This window comes from Centropristis striata, chromosome 7, assembly GCF_030273125.1.
Source record: "Centropristis striata isolate RG_2023a ecotype Rhode Island chromosome 7, C.striata_1.0, whole genome shotgun sequence".
Classification (NCBI taxonomy): domain Eukaryota; kingdom Metazoa; phylum Chordata; class Actinopteri; order Perciformes; family Serranidae; genus Centropristis; species Centropristis striata.
This window is the reverse complement of record NC_081523.1, coordinates 31,771,231-31,790,249: the sequence shown is the minus strand read 5'-3', so window position 1 is coordinate 31,790,249 and position 19,019 is coordinate 31,771,231. Positions and strand designations below refer to the sequence as shown.

The following is a 19,019-nucleotide window of genomic DNA, read 5'->3' as shown; positions in this document are numbered from 1 at the left end:
CATGTGTATGCATGTGTGAGGAGTGTGAGCGCTTACGCGCATGTGTGTGTGTGTGTATCTGTAACTGTAATCACATCAAAGATCAAAGCAATCAACAGAATTAACTGACACCTGACAGTGACAGCAGCCAGAGGTGGACAGAGGTCCAGAGGTGGACTGGAATTTCTGGCCTCGAACAGAAAGCATTTTTGGCAAAACCATAATACCTATCATTGATCTAACTTCACTTTGAGCATCCTGAGTTCTTCCTGAACGTCTACATATGTTTTTTTTTTAAAGAAAAATGAAAAAATAGCTTTGTTAGAGCGATCTAAAAAAACTTTAAAATCTCACTTTTTCCGAAATCTTACTGCGTTTTTAATATGGGAGCCAATGAGGCTGTTGGTGGTGTTGTTGGCGCATCTGTGCGTTGTACGCCTAAACTATAACTCTGACAGCTTTACCAGAGGATTGTGAGTGAGAAGACAAATTTTCCTACATTTCTATGTATAAATTATTTCTTTAGAGTGGAATTTGTGGCCTGGAGCGCAGTTTTCAAATTTATTTTTTGACAATTTTTTCTCTCCCTCTACACTCTGAGCAATGATGTCACACACTGTGACACAAAATTATCATGGTCATTGAACAGGGATTGATAAAAAACTATATGACCTATCGAAACGTGGATTAATACACCGATACACAAGACTTGTGTCTACTGTTTAAAGTTTAAATGGAGTCTCTAGGTGAAATTATGCCGGAGAAGTAGACGTTTCAAAATCTCCAATTATTGTTCTTTTTCGCTCATTTTTTGTCGGCTGTCCCATTCATTTCAATGCAAAATTTTGGGCAGTTTTTCGCGACTAATGTCGCGAAAAATTCATATTCTGTAGAGAAAAGTAATAGCACACCGATCCCGATCAAACCGCACATTTTGATATATAATTTGTCCTGCAACTCTTCAAGTTGTAGGACTAGTAGCGGGACGAAATTGCGTCCGGAAGAGGAAGAAGAAGAAATCCACAGTATAACAGTAGTGCTCGGTGCGATTGCCCTGAGGCCCTAATAAACAAGCAATATTAACAAGACATATAAAAGTTTTAGCAATTCAAACAAGAAGAAATATAAATAATATATACAATGCCATTGCAACATTACACTGCGAAAATGTTTTCTGTTGCATAGTGAAATAATAACAGACCTGCACTGCAAAAAAGCCAACTTTTTGACATTATTGACATTTAGGGCAATTATGTAAGTTAGCACAACAAAGGAAGCCAGTTGCATGGTCAAAAACAAGTTTGTGAGTTGTTGTTACTTATATCTTTGAGTTGGGGTTCACAGCAAGGGACAATAGTTCTGCTAACTCTTATTTCTTTGTAGTGAAATTCGGTCATGAGTGAAAGCTAGCGGCTAACTGATGCTAGCGGCTAACTGATGCTAGCGGCGCTGCTTGTTACAGCTACAAGAGTAGCCATTAGCGTATCAATGCTAACTCAAAATTGTGGTCGCAACATTAGCTAACATTTCATAGCAGCGTTACAATCGTGCCACTTCAGCACATTGCAGATTTAAGGATTAAATATTATATTTAGCTTAATTGTCCATCTTAAAATGTTATCGAAGTTTGTTGCCTTGAAATTTTGAGTTCACCCAACTTTTCTTTTTTTGCAGTGTGTGTAGTGTAAATTTACTACCTCTCTGAGTGAGAAAAGTGGATTAAAGACCAAGTCGAAGTTCCTTTTAGTTTTCTTTATTATCAAACATCAGAATACACTGCCTAGGTACAGCGGAGGAGAACTTTGTCCAATCTCAAAGGCTTCTGAAAAAAGGTGTCCCTCTAATGATGCCTGTGTTCTCTCTGGCTTTTCTGTCTGTGTGTAAGATCATTTCATTTGAATGTTCCAGCCCATACGCAATGCATGTGCACATTTTCCCGGGCACAAGCACGCTGCTGAGTCTACTTTTTAACCATAAAAGAACACAATATATACTTGTTTATATTCAAATTCCAACGCCTCTACTGTCTGACAACTCCCAAATATCAATGTTCAATATTCTGATTTGAACCAGTTGCCACAGCTCTGCTCTGAACAAAAGGCCAGACTGTGGCTTCTCTTAGTAGCAGAACTCTAAAAATAACATAAAATATACCACTTGTAGCATAAAATATACTACACCTGATTGAAGTATTGGGAGATACTGATATTGCACTGTTGCATTGTGTTTGAACTTATCATGCAGTTGTTGTCAGTTTTGGGGTGTGTGGTCTACTGAGAGCAGTGCAGGTTGTATCACATACTCTTTATATTTTGAACATCTCCATATTCCTTGGGCAAGGCAAAGTCCTTGGATATGAAAAAGCTTGAAATAAACATTCTATTTTTAATATGTAGAGAAAATAAATAGAGGAAAAAATGAATAGAGAATGAATCAGCTTGCAACTTGCAACTGAATACATCTGAGCAGTGGCAATGGCAGTTAGCAGCAGAAACAGCTTAAACTGAGTCAGACGGGTGAAAGTTGGGGTGGTATGTTTATCTTAGATTAGTGTGCATTGGCTGATTGCATTTAGCAACAATAACACTAGATGTATAAGCGGACCACTGTGTATAAATGAGTGTTGGTGTTTATAGGTTCCACACAGCTGATGTGAGGCCTTTAATGGCTTTATGTTCCAGTCTGAGCCTAGACTGTGAGCACCTTCCATCAGACGTCCTTGAACACACACGCTGTTCATCACACACATCAAAATAATTCTTTCAACAACAACAATGCAACCTGGCAATAAAACGTTGACTGTGATCAATCACAAGTGACGTACACCCCTGTCTACAAAATTATATTCATGGTGTACTGAAATGACCTGAACCCACTGACTTCTGCAGAGAAATCAATATGTTTAACACTGACCTGGAAAATGGAAGACAAGGTTATAAGAGTAATTCAAGCAATTGTAATGCATGGCCGTCACTGGTATGGTCCTTTCATCCAAATTTAAGCAGCTTTATTATTATTGTTATTATTTTTGTGGTAATGAAGCTTGAGCAAAAGATGCCTATGCATGCTTAGGCATAGTTTTATTGTCATATATTCAGGATTCACTCCCTACACATACTCACTCATATTTCCTCGTTGTCGCTGTATGGCGCTGTCAATCACATTACCAGCTGTTCTCACCATCTGATCACATATGCAACAGCCCAGCGACACACCTACTTCGTTATCATCTTGCTGCTGCCGCTTTAAATATGATTCCCTCTTTGTGCTAGTAGTTCATGATGCTGTTACACGTGTTCGCACATCCATCAGCTCATAATTCCATCAGCTCATCTGCCTACTGACCCGCAGGATCTTCAGCCACTGAATTATCTTTCTGCTGGTCAGGGCAGGTGTCCTTGATTACTAATATCTAATATCCCTGCAGAGTCATAGCGCCAAACACTTTTTATTGAGACCAAGTTATCTCATATTACATGTTAAAATTATCACAAATACTTTTACAATCATCCCATAACATCTGTTGTAATGATCCAGTATTTTCATATAAACAAATCATGCCATCTCACATCAAGTTTGTATTTATAGCTTGGAAAAGTTTATTTTCTTAGTTAATGTTCATGTAAAGCACCTTTTTAGTTTGAACTTACTCACAACAGCTCTCACTTGAGATAAGCTGACAGTGTGGTGCAGTTGAAAGCCCCGTGGTAGTAAGTTGACCTTGAGTTGCGAGTGCTGCTCTCTGTAAATCACTTGAAAACAAAAGAAAATACATAGAATTTGTAGTTTGATTATAGAAATAACTACTTTTGCATTAACTTGACAGAATACGATACCATTAGGTTTCATCTATGTCAATCTTATTTCCATACAGCCAATCATATGACAGCACGTGTGGCCCTTATTTATGTATAATCTACAGCAGTTTGAGACAATGAGCCGTATCCTTGCTTTTAATTTTTTTTAAAAGTATTAACTTAAAATTTATTGAGATTATTTTCAACCCCAGAAAGGAGTGACTAAATGAGCTTTAATTTAGACTGTATTTAGACATAAACAAGAAGTCATAAAAGTGCAGTAACTCATTACTTCTATAAAGGATTGAAATTGTGAAGTTCAGTATTTCATTACCGTTACTAATCCCAGCAACACTTTTTTTTACTTTGGCATTTTGGGGATCAGTTTGTTTGCTGTCTTACCCAAAGTTTGATGGAGAACTAATATCAGTTTGGTTGCCATCTTTTGAGGTGGCAGACTGGGGCGATACGTGCTGGCTTGGTGCCAGGACTGGAGATGGGGGAGGCTCATAGTTTCGTTAGAATAGAAGAAATGTTATCATCCAACTCTGTCCGAGTGCTAGCTATCCCTGGGTCTGGGCAAATTCAAAATGTCTTGCTGTCTAATATGTGATATGTGAGCATTAAGGCTTGTTTAAGGCACTTTTGATGAAAATGAGCTGAGTACCGTAAAGGAAAGAGCAAATTACCTTTCCTGATGATGAGTAATAAGTAAAGTAATGTATTACTTTTCTATGAAAAACAGGAAAAGAGCAGCCTATTCAATTTCCTAGTAACTTGTCCAACACTGGTTATGATGATGATAAATGTATACCTTCAATGAAAGCTTCATAATGTCAAATAAGACTTTTTTGGGATCTGTGATGAAAATAAGTGTATGCAACCAAATTCAATAGATCATATTGTTTTATCCATGGCCATTATTTTTATTGGTAGAAACTGTACATTATACTCAAAAATGTAATTGCTGAGATCTGAGTCTAGAGGGTAAACTATGATGTAAACTGATGAATAAAGTTATTTTCAGTGGAAGCTAAATTAAATTGGATTGACTTTTGTCAGTTGGCCTTATACAGATCACCTTATTGATTACTCACATTTGTGTTTACACTACATCTGTGGTTGTGATCAAAGCAGGGGCTCCCACTGTGAGTTTGAGGTCTGGCTGAGGTCCTATCACTGTTGAGACATCTCTGTTTTATCAAAAAGAAAGAGGATGTTGGACTTTAGGTACAGATAACACAATCACAGTGGTTGGCATTTGTGAAGGGCATCGTCTGATGCTTTTTGCCAAGGTGAGACCAGAAACATCAACACACAGGCAAATACACACCCTTCACACTACTCATTGCAGGTCCTGCCCTTTTATATAATCGTGTGCGAAATCCATCCTCCGGGCCCCCACCCCCGCCCGAGCCCATCAGTGGTGTTGTTGTGCCCAGGGGGATCCGCAGCCTTGACTGGCTCTGATGTGATTCGAGGCTTGTGGGGGGTGGAAGGGTTAGGACAGCCTGTCAAAATCCCCTCTGTCAGCCTTGAGGAGATGAAGTGATGCCTCCTGTACCTCCGGCCTGCTCCGCACTCATGATGCAATCAGCAGCTCACTGACAACCATCACTCACTGACAAGATAATCTGTTTGTGTGAGTGTGTGTGTAGGGAGGGCGACTAGGTGTTTAGGCTTACACTCATGTATAATTTTTGCAACGCACAGGGCTAAGATTGGCAGTAAAGGAACCATTGAGCATTTCAGCTAAATTTCCGTCTTCGCTGTCAAAGTCAGAATGAATTTGTCTCACTAAGTTCCGGGAAGAAATGTCTGTCCTTAGGTCCGTCACAGTAATACAGGGCAGCCCCCCTCTCTTCCAAAAATGTTGTGGACAAAATTATAATATCTGTGTGGATAAATTGTATTTGAGTCCACTATTTCTGCAGAGGTGATTTAAGATCAGTCAGCATGCCAAAATGTTCAGATTTTTGTTGTGTGGCTCAAGTCAGTGTTGGCCTTACATGCAATTTTCAATGTTAAATAGCTATTTTTGATAGTTGTGAACCAAGGTAAGGATAAATGTAGCACTCGTTTGTTTATGTTTGTCAGCAATTTATTTGGCCCTCCAGACCAGAAACCTTTCATTTTCTTTTTCTGTAGTATTTGTAATTGTTTTGTCTTTGCTTGCTGCACATTTTCACAATCTCTCTGGGCCAACTACAAATAATATTGGTTAATAATGGTCTTTTACTATATTAATACCTGGCAAAATCTGTTTTAAACATACTGGAATACAGCTTCAAAGTGGTTCATAGACAACAAGTTATTCTACTTTTTCTCTGTACATTCTAAAGTATATTATCTAGAAAGGCTGCAGTAATAGCCTGATCCACACAATCCAGTTGTCTGCAATAATAGTGTATGTGTAGTGATATGATTAGGCAGGGCCTGTACAAAAATCTTGCACTTGGGCTGTCATTACTCTCTGTCAGTTTTAGCCAAGCATAGGAGAATGAAAGCAGGAGAAAACTGCTAGTCTAGCTCCTTTAAAAAGGAAGAAATACACCTTTCAACCAAGACTGGATTACAGACCTATTCCAAAACATGTGTGTTTAATTAAATAATAGCTCACGGATAAAGTAGATTGTCATTTTGGTTAAAAAAAAATAGAATATCATGAAAAAGTTCAACATTTTTTGTCAATTATTTCAGAAAGTGAAACTCATACAGTACAGGCCAAAAGTTTGGACACACCTTCTCATTCAATGTTTTTCCTTTATTTTCATGACTATTGACATTGTAAATTCATCAAAACTATTAATGAACACATGTGGAATTATGTACTTAACAAAAAAGTGTGAAATAACTGAAAACATGTCTTATATTCTAGTAAGCAAAGGGTGGCTACTTTGAGGAATCTAAAATACAAGACATGTTTTCAGTTATTTCACACTTTTTTTGTTAAGTACATAATTCCATATGTGTTTATTCATAGTTTTGATGCCTTCAGTGAGAATTTACAATGTAAATAGTCATGAAAATAAAGAAAAACGCATTGAATGAGATGGGTGTGTCCAAACTTTTGGCCTGTACTGTATATTATATAGGTTCATTATGCGTAGAGTGAAATATTTCAAGCCTGTTTTTCTTGTAATTTTGATGATGGCTTAGAGATAATGAAAACCCAAAACTCAGTGTCTCAGAAAATTAGAATATTGTGAAGAAGTTCAATATGTGAGTCCACAGTCAGTCAGCGGTGATTTGGGGCCATGTCCTCTGCTGGTGTTGGTCCACTGTGTTTTCTGAAGACAACAGTCAACATAGCAGCCATCTAGCAGGACATTTTAGAGTCTTCATGCTTCCACAAGCTTTATGGAGATGCTGATTTCATTTTCCAGCAGGACTTGGCACCTACCCACACTGGCAGAGGTACCAAAAGCTGGTTTAGTGACCATGGTGTTACTGGACTGGACTGGCAAACCTACTCGGCTGACCTGAACCCCATAGGAGTCTATGGGCTGTTGTCAAGAGGAAGGTGAGAGACATCAGATGACCCGAAGGCTGCTATAAAAGCAACATGGTGCTGTAGGCTGATCTCCTCCATGCCACCAAGTATTAATGCAGTAATTCATGCAAAAGGAGCCCAACCAAGTATTGAGTGAATAGAAATGAAGATACATTTCAGAAGCCTGACATTTGTGTTTAATATATCCTTTTCCTTTATTGGTCTTATGTAATATTCAAATTTTCTGAGACACTGAGTTTTGTGTTTTCATTATCTGCAAGCCATAATCATCAAACTTTCTAGAAATACAGGCTTGAAATACTTCACTCTATGTGTAATGAATCTGTATAATATATGAGTTTCACTTTCTGAAATAACTGACAAAAAATATGGAACTTTTTCACAATATTCTAATTTTTTGAGATGTACCTGTATTACTAGGACCGGCACAGTGATTTCTGGAGTGAAGTCATTCCATACGAAAGTAGTCCTCATCTTCTTATCAAACGCTCATCAGAAACATGAATAAGCATATTTTCCCAAATGCCAAACTATTTTCTGTAGTAGAGCCCAGCAGCTCATACTTTATTTTCAACAGGTCCAAGGCTGTTTCATTTATTTATTTATTTATATTTTAGAGTCACAAATAAATCCAGAATGCTGTGTGTAGTCTGTGTTGTTGGTCAAGAAATGTCTATTGGTGTTATCATCAGAGTCAGTTTGAGTGAATAATCTAATCTGGGAGCAAAGATGGTGATATTAGCTGAATTCCTCTATAAAGGAAGCTTTGATAAATCCCGGCCATGATCCTTGACTCTGAATGAAAAACCATCTGATATACTGCCTCATTACTTTCAACCTGCCATTTAAACTGCTTGTTTGTTACATTTGTTTGTCGTTATTATTATCATTATTATTATTATCATTATCATTATTATTATTACAATTTGTAGATATCTGCATGGTGTGTATCTATGTGGATGATATTATCTATCTATGATAATATCTTTTGAACTCATGGTAATGAAGGAACATGTCAGTGTGAAAGTGTGGCTTGTTGATGTATTTTTATGGCTCTATTCAGCGTTACACTCGTCGCCATCTTGTTTCTGATACGGGAGCGGACCATATTTGTACTGTGGAGGAGCGAGAGGGATCTGATCACTGACTACACGCCTCTCTACACCTCAACCTGACTGAGAGAAGTTGCTGCTAGTTCACGTTAGCATTAACTGGAGCATTAACTGGGATGTTCATTTTGGCTAGCAAAAAACAAACACAAAATGTGTGTTACTTACCTCAGAAAAATGAACAGCGACTCCTTGGAGTGTCTGTTAGTCCAACCAAACGCTAAAAAAGACATTTTTACTGAACAGAGGATTGTGTCTGAAAACAAAATTGTTCCAACTTTGTGGGCAACAGTGTGTAAAAGCAGTATAATTTTTGAATGTCAACATTTCTTCCGTGATAATAAACCCCATTAAATAAACATTCTAAATGATAAAAATCAATTGAGATAATAAAAAAAAAAAACAAGATCTGATTTTCATATCAGGGAGAATATTTAAAGAAAACAGCTACATATTACTGTTACTCATTGTTTTTCTGTATTAAATTAATAACTATTTGTGCATTTTCTGAAACAACATATTTTTGTTTTTGTTGCCATGACACAATAAATTAGTTTGGCAGGTTTAAAGCAGATCACTACCACTGCCAGAAACACACTCTTTGTGTTGATTTTAATGACAGTATCTTCCCATGAAACACTCATTGGAGTGCGCTGAGCCACAGGTCAGGGACAAACGCATCCAAACTCTGTTCCACACATGAATAGACATCACATCAGTTTCTATGATCACCTTTCTCTGCAAAGAAAGGTCAAAGATGTACAGAAAATGGAGGACACTACAAGTACACTTGCATAACGTTCACATTTATTTGGTTTCAAGTCCTAACACATTCTAAACATGCTTTTAACACGTAATGGATCACATTCTTCACAGGTAGTTAAAGTAACAAGAGCAGACAAGAGATTTCTGAAGAGAAAACATGTCAATGTTTCAATTGTCTGTTCACAGGTGATGACAGTGTATAAATCTATTTCTTCCCTGAGATATGTCAAGATTCTTCTAGTCTTTTACCTCCTCCAAACTCTTCTCATTTTGTGCTCCTGTAATAAACAGGGTTCTAACAGTGGTGCATCAGCCAACTTAAAGCTCCAACTGGTGCCTCAACAGACAGGAACACTGTGGCAGCATCTGGAAAGATGACATCTAGAAAGGGGTGTTAAAATAAAAGCTTGTGAGATTGTGCAGGAACTAAACCTTTGTTGCTGCACCTTATTAACATTTTGTCTTTATGTCAAAACCTTAATAAAGTATCACGGGCTATTTCTATATTCCTCTGCTCCAGATCTCATCTTTCCAGAGTTGGTTATAGTGTTGGTGTAGACCCATATGTTGGTTTGCCTGTACTGCCCTTTTATAGGAACCATGCTTAACTTTTTTAATTCGGCTTTGTCACAACCTAAAATTTACTTTTGCAAGCATGCAAATAAGACCTAGGATGTTAGTTAAAAGGCAGAACTGTTTCTACCTACTGTCGGGTGTCATGATGTTCCATATCAGTAAATTTGGCTGGCAGTTACTATGAGCCATGAGTCTATCTCCTATGATAACACTGTAGTAATCCGTCAGTGTTCACGTGCCAGAGTCACACAAGTGAGTTAAAGCATGTGAACACAAGAAGATGTCAGTTTGACCACAATTACAATTTCTGATCGGTAATCAATCAAAAGCTGCAATGACAGAGTCCAATATGACAGTCCCTCTATTACCACTCCTTGTTATTTTCAACCCTTTTACCTGTGACAATCACAGAGCACAAAGGAAAAACACTGTCATATCATGATGTGGTGAATAAAGTATACAAAGCAAACAGCCATTCACAAGATAACAAGACGTATTCCAAAAAGGTCAACACAGGAAAATAAAGCACTGGTTAACTGCAGCAAGAAAGCATCATGTGAATGCTTAATCAGTACGTTGACATTGTCATTGACATTCTTTCATCTTTGGTATTGGATTCATGATATCAGGGCACAAGTGAAATAAAAGATGACGCTAATTTAACATGAACGGAAGCAAAGAAATAAAGAGGAAGATCCCTGAAATGAGAGATTAAAATCGTTCAGTGTCTCACATTTTTAAAGCCAGAGGTCAGAGAAAATAAAACCTCTGACAGCAATCGAGTATGAGGTAGAAAAGATTATTAGGCAACATGTTTATGCATTTAAAAAAAAGAAAGGAAGAAAACAGTAATCGGAGCTTGTTATAATTGTGAGAAGTCACTGAGTGAAATAAGAGACACAAAATAACAGAACATTGGTGCAATGAAACCAATAAATAAGACAAAAAAAATCACCTATTTGAAAGAAAGTCACATGATGACAAATAAAGAGGTAGTTTCAGTACAGAAATTGCAAATGTCATATCCCTTGTCTGCAAAACATACAAATACAGAAAATAAAAAGAACACTTTCTTCAGCACGTATATCAAACTATGACAGGTAGAAAGTCAGAGTGGTGCCAATAAGGTAGCCATGGTGAGCTTTATGTCAATGAGCAGAGGCTGGTATAAATATTATTTGCTGTTACATTTAAAAAAATCCCCCTTCAGAATCTCTTCCACTGTCAGATCTCAGCAGTCTGTGATGTTCACTGCATTCCTGGAATAACTTTGAGATGTGACTTTGTTGTTGACCACCCTGAGCCTCTATCTTCTACTTCTCCTAACGTTCAAAATATCCCTAGACTGCTCCTGCACAGATAGGTGGGATTGTTCTATTTTTTTTTTTTCAGTAGTGGAAAAGAATTTTGCGGGGGGATTTTTCTTTTGATGTAAAATATCCCTGAGACTATGTGGTTATAAGGATCAGTTCACCAAAGTTACAAAAACACACATTTTCTCATGTACCTATAGTTCTGTCTGGTTTACCAGACAGTCGTGGTTTAATCTACTTAGATTTTGAGGTATTGGTCCCAGAGATTTCTACCTCCACCCAAAAAACATACCAACAAACCCCCCTTATGTTGGGTGGTGGGAGAAATCTCAGAGAAAGACTTCTTAAAACCTGGACAAAAAACCCCCAAAACAAGCAAACAACCTTACCCACTAGGTAAGTGAGAAAATGTTATATGTTGTGTGTAATGTAGGTATAAAAACCTTTTAACCTCAGAGGTCTGCATGATGAATGCTGTACATGTTAAGAAATGGAGAGACAATATTCTACACACCCATCTTAGCTGCTCTGAGAATCCTGGTGGTAAAAAATGAGACTAATTTAGGTTTGGAACCACAGATGGCTCCAAAACATTACATTTGCATTGTAAAATCATTCAAATAATAGCCTACATAAAAGATGTCAGTATTGTCCATATAAAATGGGGCTGACATGACCGAACAATACTTTTTCTTTCATAAACCATGGTGAACAAGGGAATGAATTAATAAAAATCTTGTCCGAAAAAAAGTCAAGAATTCATTCAAAGTTTAGAAAATGATAGGGGTTGTCCTCACTCCAAAAAAAAAAAAAAAAAAAAAGACAATGAGTATGTGAAAAACAACAAAAACCCAAAACATTCACATCATAACTACAAAGGTACATGAAAATGTATAAAATCAAAAGATGAAAAGAGGCTAACTGAAACATTTGAAAGAAGAACACTGCATAGGCCTGGTGTTGTTAAGGCTGCACACAGAGAGGTGGGTGGAAACAGGAGAGAGAAGCTGCGACATTCTGAAGATGCCAACATATCTCACTCCGTCACCAATGCCACGAGAAAAATCCACCCTGCATGTCTCATCTTCAAACTACATCCACTTTCACATAATGAAGGGGGTGGGGGTGGGGACCTTGAGGGAAATAAAATGGGAAAGAAAAACACTTTTCTACAGAGGACCTACAATGTCCTGGAAACTACATCTACTAATACTACAAGTACATCAGCATGGTCACTGAGGAACTCCTGAATGCAATACATAACACTCACTTTACCCTGTTTAGATTCAGGTCGACAGGGACCTGAGAGAGAGGAACACACTTGGTGGGTAGTGGCCAAGGTCAAAGGTCAAGGTCTGAACCTCACCATCGTGTGCAAAAAAGAGAGTCGTTGCAAGGACTGCATTTTGTCTGCATTTCAAATTGTTTGAACATCATGAAACGGCAAAAAACTTTAGGAATCCAAGAAGACACTTCAAGTGGTCTGAAATGATCATCTCATACTTCAAAAATAAAGACCATTTTCTATGGCTTTCTTTAAAACAATGTGCATATCTGTCACAGAGGGTATGCAAGCCGGAGGTAAGTCACCTAAATTCTCTGAGAATGACATGGGCCAGATCTATCATAGTGAGTCCATCGCTTATAGTGATAATCCACAATCTTTGTGTTAGCCAGTTCATAAAAGTCTTTTGGCCAGTATTACCCAGTAAAACCCAGAGAACCAGACCTGAACCATGGCTCAGGTCCACACTTTCTAGTGTCCCTTGTGTTTGGGTCCTACTGAAACTGCTACTGATCTTGGGTCCGTGCAAAATTTTGACTGCAGCTGACAAGACCTGAAAACAGTCTGTGGAACTTCTGAATGGACCAACTGACTTTAATCTGGGGATGAGCAAACAGAGGCTATCATTCTACACCGGCTTCAAATGAACTGGAGGCAGTGAGCCCTGACTGTTAAACACTTTTTGTCAACCCAGGTTTATCCAGCTCCTGTTCAGACATGGTCCCTATTGATGCCAGTTCCTTTATGGTTCTAGTGGGTCAGGTATGCAGTTTTTTGACCCTTGAAGATCTCTCGCTGTTGATTACACAAAGCTTTGTTTTATAGTTTTTGGTTTGTTCTGAATACATTGAAAAATGCAAGATTTCGCAGACTACCCCTTCAACCAAACATAGACAGCATGGTGGACCCTAAATTTATGTGACAGGGGGTTGAGAGCAGGCTACAATGCAACATCCTGGCACTGAAGGCAGCAGAGCTCAATAAATGAGCCATCTGACAAGAAGCAGAGGAAAAAACAATCTCATCACATCTGCTCTATGCATATATGTGTACACAAGAATGTGTGCATGTTTAGCAGCATTTAGAATGAAATCCGGCAACTTACTCATCCGTCCAGCAGAGGGTCCTCCCCTCTGACACAGATTGATTAATTTCTTATCCTGATCCTTCATTAATAAGAAATCTTTTTTAGAGAGCTATCAGCTCCCTACCCATCAATGGGTGTTTGAAAAAAGCATTGCATAACACTTTGGTCAAAAAGTTAAACAATAAAACTAAAACAGCAAACCTAGCTATCCTCCCCTTCCCCTGCAATAGAGCCTTACATCCCCAGTCTATGATTGTAAAAAATACCCGTATGCTCCTTTTTCAATAAAGATCCCACAGATCCAACAACTGTCACCTTAACCCATGGAATGTTAAATTGACTAGACCGCCTCCTATAAGCAGGATGTCTGAGAGTCCATGCAGATTAAGTAGCTCAATTTTGCTATTTACTTTTGCATTTTCAGCGTAACAAAAACACTGTTTTTCAATCTTTGATTTATGCAGCTTCTTTGAACATTCAGTCTCTGATTGAGGTGCCAAAGCATCCAGAGGGATTTGGTTTTAGACTGGGCAACTCTTCATTTAACAGAAAGAAAAGGTCCCTGAAAATAGCAACAACATTTTCCTGAGGTAGTCTCAAAACACTCATCACATGTTTCTATCCGCCCCCGTCTGAATAAAATAAACTCTTTTAAAGTCTAGCTCTAACAATAGCAACACTGACACATTGAGCAAACTGGATACACACTTGTAAACTCCAAAGACCAATGCATCTACGAGCATTTGTTTTGTACAGAAGCATGTGCACAGTGTAAATCAGCATACATTCAGCTCTGTCGTGTAATAAATATATAAAGAAAAAAGTTACAAAAAACAAACTAGCTGCTTGTCACATTCACAAGAGGGGAGACCAGTCCCTCGACTTGTTGGGTCGGGGGGTGGGGGGTGTGGGGGTTCTAGTTTCCGGTGGAGGTGGTCACACAGGGCGACGGGCCGGTCCTGTAGCTGGTCAGGCTGGATTTGCAGGAGTGCAAGACTGCTTTGAATAAGAGAGGGAGCTGCTCCAGAGGGACATTCACCAGTTTCCCTGCAAACAAGTTAGAGTTAGCTTAACTTGGACTCAGGCTTAGCTTCTCTTCTCCTAAATTGTCATTTTAAATGGTTATTTCCATTTGTTTTAATACAGTGAGTGACATCATACTCTATTTTTTAATAGAAATGTTGTCTTCATTCACTAATTAGTTTCAATTGTCTTTTTATTTTTTTCTCTCTCTTATCAATAAGACTCAACAGCTTAATGTCTGAACACACCTGGTGAGTATGACTTGTTGCACTAATGGAATTAGTACTGTTGAAATCTTATACTGATTTTATTACGATAACAAGAAGTCAAATTGTTTCTCTCATCTAAAGTAAAGGCCTCGCTGTCTGTCTGAGAATTAATGACAGACACAAATTATAAACACAAGCTGCAGGTTAACAGGTTTATTTTGTCATTGATTGATGGGCCGATAGAGCTACATAACTGTAAATTAGATGTAAATTTGGCTGAAAGACCTTGAAAAAACTTAAGTGGTAGAAGAAGAGGAGTAACAGTAGTAACCATAGCAGTCTTGGTAGTATTTGAAACAGGAAAACATTCCTAACATTACCAGCATCTCAAGGTAGCAGTGCTTATTACACCATACAACAATACAAGTTCAAAACAAAAGTTCTGACGATTGCACCGTACAGTATTTAGAGGCCTTACCTGCGATGCATCTGATCTCTGGGAGACACATCATGATCTCAGGGAAGCGTTTGGGCTGGTGCGGGTACTTGTATTCAGTGTAGTCCTGACACACATACCAGTAGCGCTTGTTCAGCTGCTCCAACTGGGAGATGTTGGACAGCCCTCTGATATCTACAGACAAACAAAGGACAGGAGAGAGTCATGTGGAGAATACTATGAGGTTTAAGAAAAGCTTAAACTCAGTAGTAGTAGGAGTAGTAGGAGCTTGCATTGTTACCTTGGTTGAGGAAGTTGATGGCTTTCATACAGGCATACTCCTCATTACTGATCTTCAACTGGTGGAACTTGCGAAACAGATATATCAACCTCTCCATGACTTCCATACCATCCTCGCTGAAGCTGAGGAATCAATCATACATAGACTTGTCAGTTATGCTGGGTTAATGCATTGGGGGAGAAGACGTATATTATAATTAATTATGTCTAGAAAAGGTTAGGCTTTGTACCATTTCAAGCTATTCTCCATCAAAACAAAAGACAAACTGAGTTTTAGTAGGTTTACTGTCCACATGTTCACATTAAAATCCACTGTCAAAAAATATAAAATCCCTCAAGCCCCATTATCTTAAGCTTCTATGCTTCAGTGAACAAGGCAAAAATTAGGGAGGGAATACGTAAGATCAACTGAAAGTGCTTAACAAACGTCTTGCTAATCCCATAGCTTTTTGAAGGAGTTAGAAAGATTCAGAAAGTTTAATTCCACTCATCAAAGCTCAATTCCCTGTCTTTCTGGCTCTCACAGTCCCAATCTCTCACTTTAGTGCTGTCACTGTAAATCAGACTTTCACTCCTAAACTACAGGCAAATTGACCAAAGCAGCAGAGCAGCACTGTATATTAGGAGAATGTGTGTCATGAGGTCAGATAATTCCAGTCCGATTTACACAGATCCAAACCCCCACACATCCTTTTCTACCATGTGTGGGACATGCATGTATTTCACATCCCAGACGGTGCTAGCCACAGCTCTGTCCTGAGGAGTCCTCCCGTTCATGCACCACTTCCCTGGCCCTCATCCAACAACAATACTTTTCCTTCTGTGATAATGTAAAATATCAAACTTCTGGAGATACTGAGCTCACAGAGTGGAACGTCTAGCCTCTCTGGGGGATGGTTGTTGGAGAAGGGAACATTTAATTCCTGATATGCACCTTTCTTCATAGTGAAATATTGAATTGGCAAAGCTCACAGAGGCCAAAAAGCATTTAATATCTTGTGTATGTTAATGGTGTGATAGCCTAAGGTAGGAGGCTATATGAGTCACTGTAGGTGAGATATTACCGACATAGATGAATAAAAGGTAATTTCTACAGTCATTCATCCCATATGTAAATGCAGATGTCAGCAATAGGTATATGGCTAGCTCCTTTGTGTACTGTAGACTTTTTGAGACAAAAGCAACTATTTCTTGGGTACTTTAAGGCATACTATGCAGAAATTGTCTCTTACTGATACATACATACATACAAACTGGACCCCTCCTCCCAAGCTCTATGCAAGTGAAAATGAATTTGTTTTGGGACTAGCTTTGTCTGATTTTGCCTTGCTATGTTTGCTTTTTTGCGTCCGTCCCCAAACACAGTAAACTCAAAGAAAAAAATAAATTACGGGCAGAGGGCAGGAAAGTCCTGCACAGTTTAACAACTGTATTGGTGTGTTATAACCTTATTAAATTGCTATGACAAACATGTTAGCAAACAGTTGCCAATTTACACATTCAGCTGACACAGAGAATTGATTTGGTTTTGTAGCTCAGTTTTGGGCTCCAGGCTGCCTGAAACATTCAGTTAAACTAATTCAAAAAGGTACATGATTTTATAGTTATTCTAATTATTAGGACTATACAGTTTGTTGTGTTTAATGTATGCATTACATTAGGTTCTATATCCCACCCTTGCCCTTTGTTGCTATTCTGTTGCAATGTATTTTAACTTATCCTTGTTGCATTTGTAACATAAGTAACATAAGTAACAACAACAGCAAAAAAATGCAAAGTTCAGCACAACTGCAACCAAATGGTTGTCAATGCAGCGTTGAAGGATTAACAACACACTTTAGCTGTGTTCTTTGTTTGATGACTACAAATGTATTGTAGAGGGTCAGGTCTTGTTAGGTCTTGCAATGCATTTGGGCAGTTAAATAACCAAAGGTAGCTCTACTCTAACCAAACTTTCTGACACCTCTTTCTTCTTCAAGTCCATGCCACTCACCCCTGCAGCTCATCATCAGATGGTGTGTACTTGGCGGTGACATCGGCCAGATCTCCGAAGATCTGGGCGCTGTAGATGGTGAGACAGGAAAGCAGGATGAGCTCCTGCCAGGTGGAGCTGAGCAGGCAGGTATAGTCCTCTATGGAGAGCTCACAGAAGAATGGCAGTTTCTTGATCCAGGAGATCTGACGGAAGAGCAGCTCGTCTGCCAGGCGACACAGCAGGGCAAACAGCTCCACCTGTGTCACTTTGTACCTTGGATGCACAAAAAGAATTAGGATGAGAAGCAATATATGACCAAGATATTGTTGTATAAAACCAGTTCTGGTGTGTTAACTCAGGATCACCTTTAACCTGATTAAATTTGACTGATAACATATTCAACGCTAAAGTCACCAAGCTCAGAATATTATTCCATCTCATTGATACTCAATCGGCCAGTTAAGGATAAAAAGTATATTTGACCAGGCAGCAACCTCCGGGTCTGAACAAGGAGGCAAACCAGGAAATGCCTATGGTCTCAATCGGTAGTAAAATAATCTTCTGCAAGACAATTTCATCTTAATAGTTCAAATAATGGCCTCACTTAGAAGGAAAAAAAGAAAGAATTGTGTGATTTGGGGCAGGGCTACCTTTGATTGACAGGTCACTAACAAGGCGAGCAATCATCAGAAGAGAAGCAGAGCAATGCGTATCCACGGCAACGTGTCAATAAAGTTATATATAACATTATATAGATATAAAAAAGGTCGTTTAGCGGTTTGGTCTCATGACTTTGACCCTTTCACTGTATTTTCACTTCATGACAGTTTATTTGAACGTTTTGTTCAGTAAAAATGTCTTGTTCAGCGTTTGGTTGGACTAACACTAAGGAGTCGATGTTCAGTTTTCTGAGTTACGTAACGTACATTTTGTTTTTGTTTTTTGCTAGCCAAAACTAACATCCCAGTTAATGCTCCAGTTAATGCTAACATTAATTAGCAGCGTCTTCTGAGGTGTTGAGAGGCGCTCCTCCACAGTCCACATATGGTCTGCTCCCCATATCGGAAACAAGATGGCGACACAAGATGGCGACGAGTGTAACGCTGAACTCGATGCTTCCAATGGGCAGTCCACAAACCAATGGGTGACGTCACGGTTATCTACGCCCATTATTTATATACAGTCTATGACTTTGACGGGCTCTAATGTCATATGATCAATGTAAAGCTTCCCATCAGCATATACAGTAATTACTATGAATGTAGCCAGTCTATGTTATATCTGCACAATGGTTTAGAGAATGTAGTATCCTGTATTGACTTACCCATCTTCTATAAGCATAGGAGTCGCCAGGGGGGCCAGATCTTCAGCAGCCACCAGCTGCAGCACCAGTGGGTGGGACTGTGGGTAGAGGCTGCGGGGCTGGGGGGCCAACAGGCCTGACTGGGCGGCATAGCTGAACAGGTGAGGCAGGAGCTGATAGTGTGTGGACATGGAGGTGTTGATGTATTGATCCCTAAGGGCTGCCGTGTAGCCGTTCATTTCCACAGAGCGACTGAAAGCACACAAAGGTCAAATGTTACACACAATTTTTATATAAAAGAATTGATGACATTGTGGGAAATTCACTTGTTTATCATCTTACCCAAAT

General features: G+C 38.8%; 1 protein-coding gene across 1 annotated transcript in view; it reads right to left on the bottom strand.

The window, feature by feature from the left end:
• Positions 1-9,184: 9,184 nt before the first annotated feature.
• nr6a1a (nuclear receptor subfamily 6, group A, member 1a) overlaps positions 9,185-19,019 on the bottom strand; it is a 93,629-nt gene continuing 83,794 nt past the window's right edge. Inside the window, exons 6-10 of the mRNA XM_059337320.1 lie at positions 18,693-18,923; positions 17,387-17,641; positions 15,395-15,516; positions 15,136-15,288; positions 9,185-14,472 (exon numbers count right to left, since the gene is read on the bottom strand). Coding sequence (XP_059193303.1) covers positions 14,342-14,472; positions 15,136-15,288; positions 15,395-15,516; positions 17,387-17,641; positions 18,693-18,923 — 892 coding nt within the window. The 3' untranslated portion in view covers positions 9,185-14,341. The remainder of the gene's footprint in view (positions 14,473-15,135; positions 15,289-15,394; positions 15,517-17,386; positions 17,642-18,692; positions 18,924-19,019) is intronic.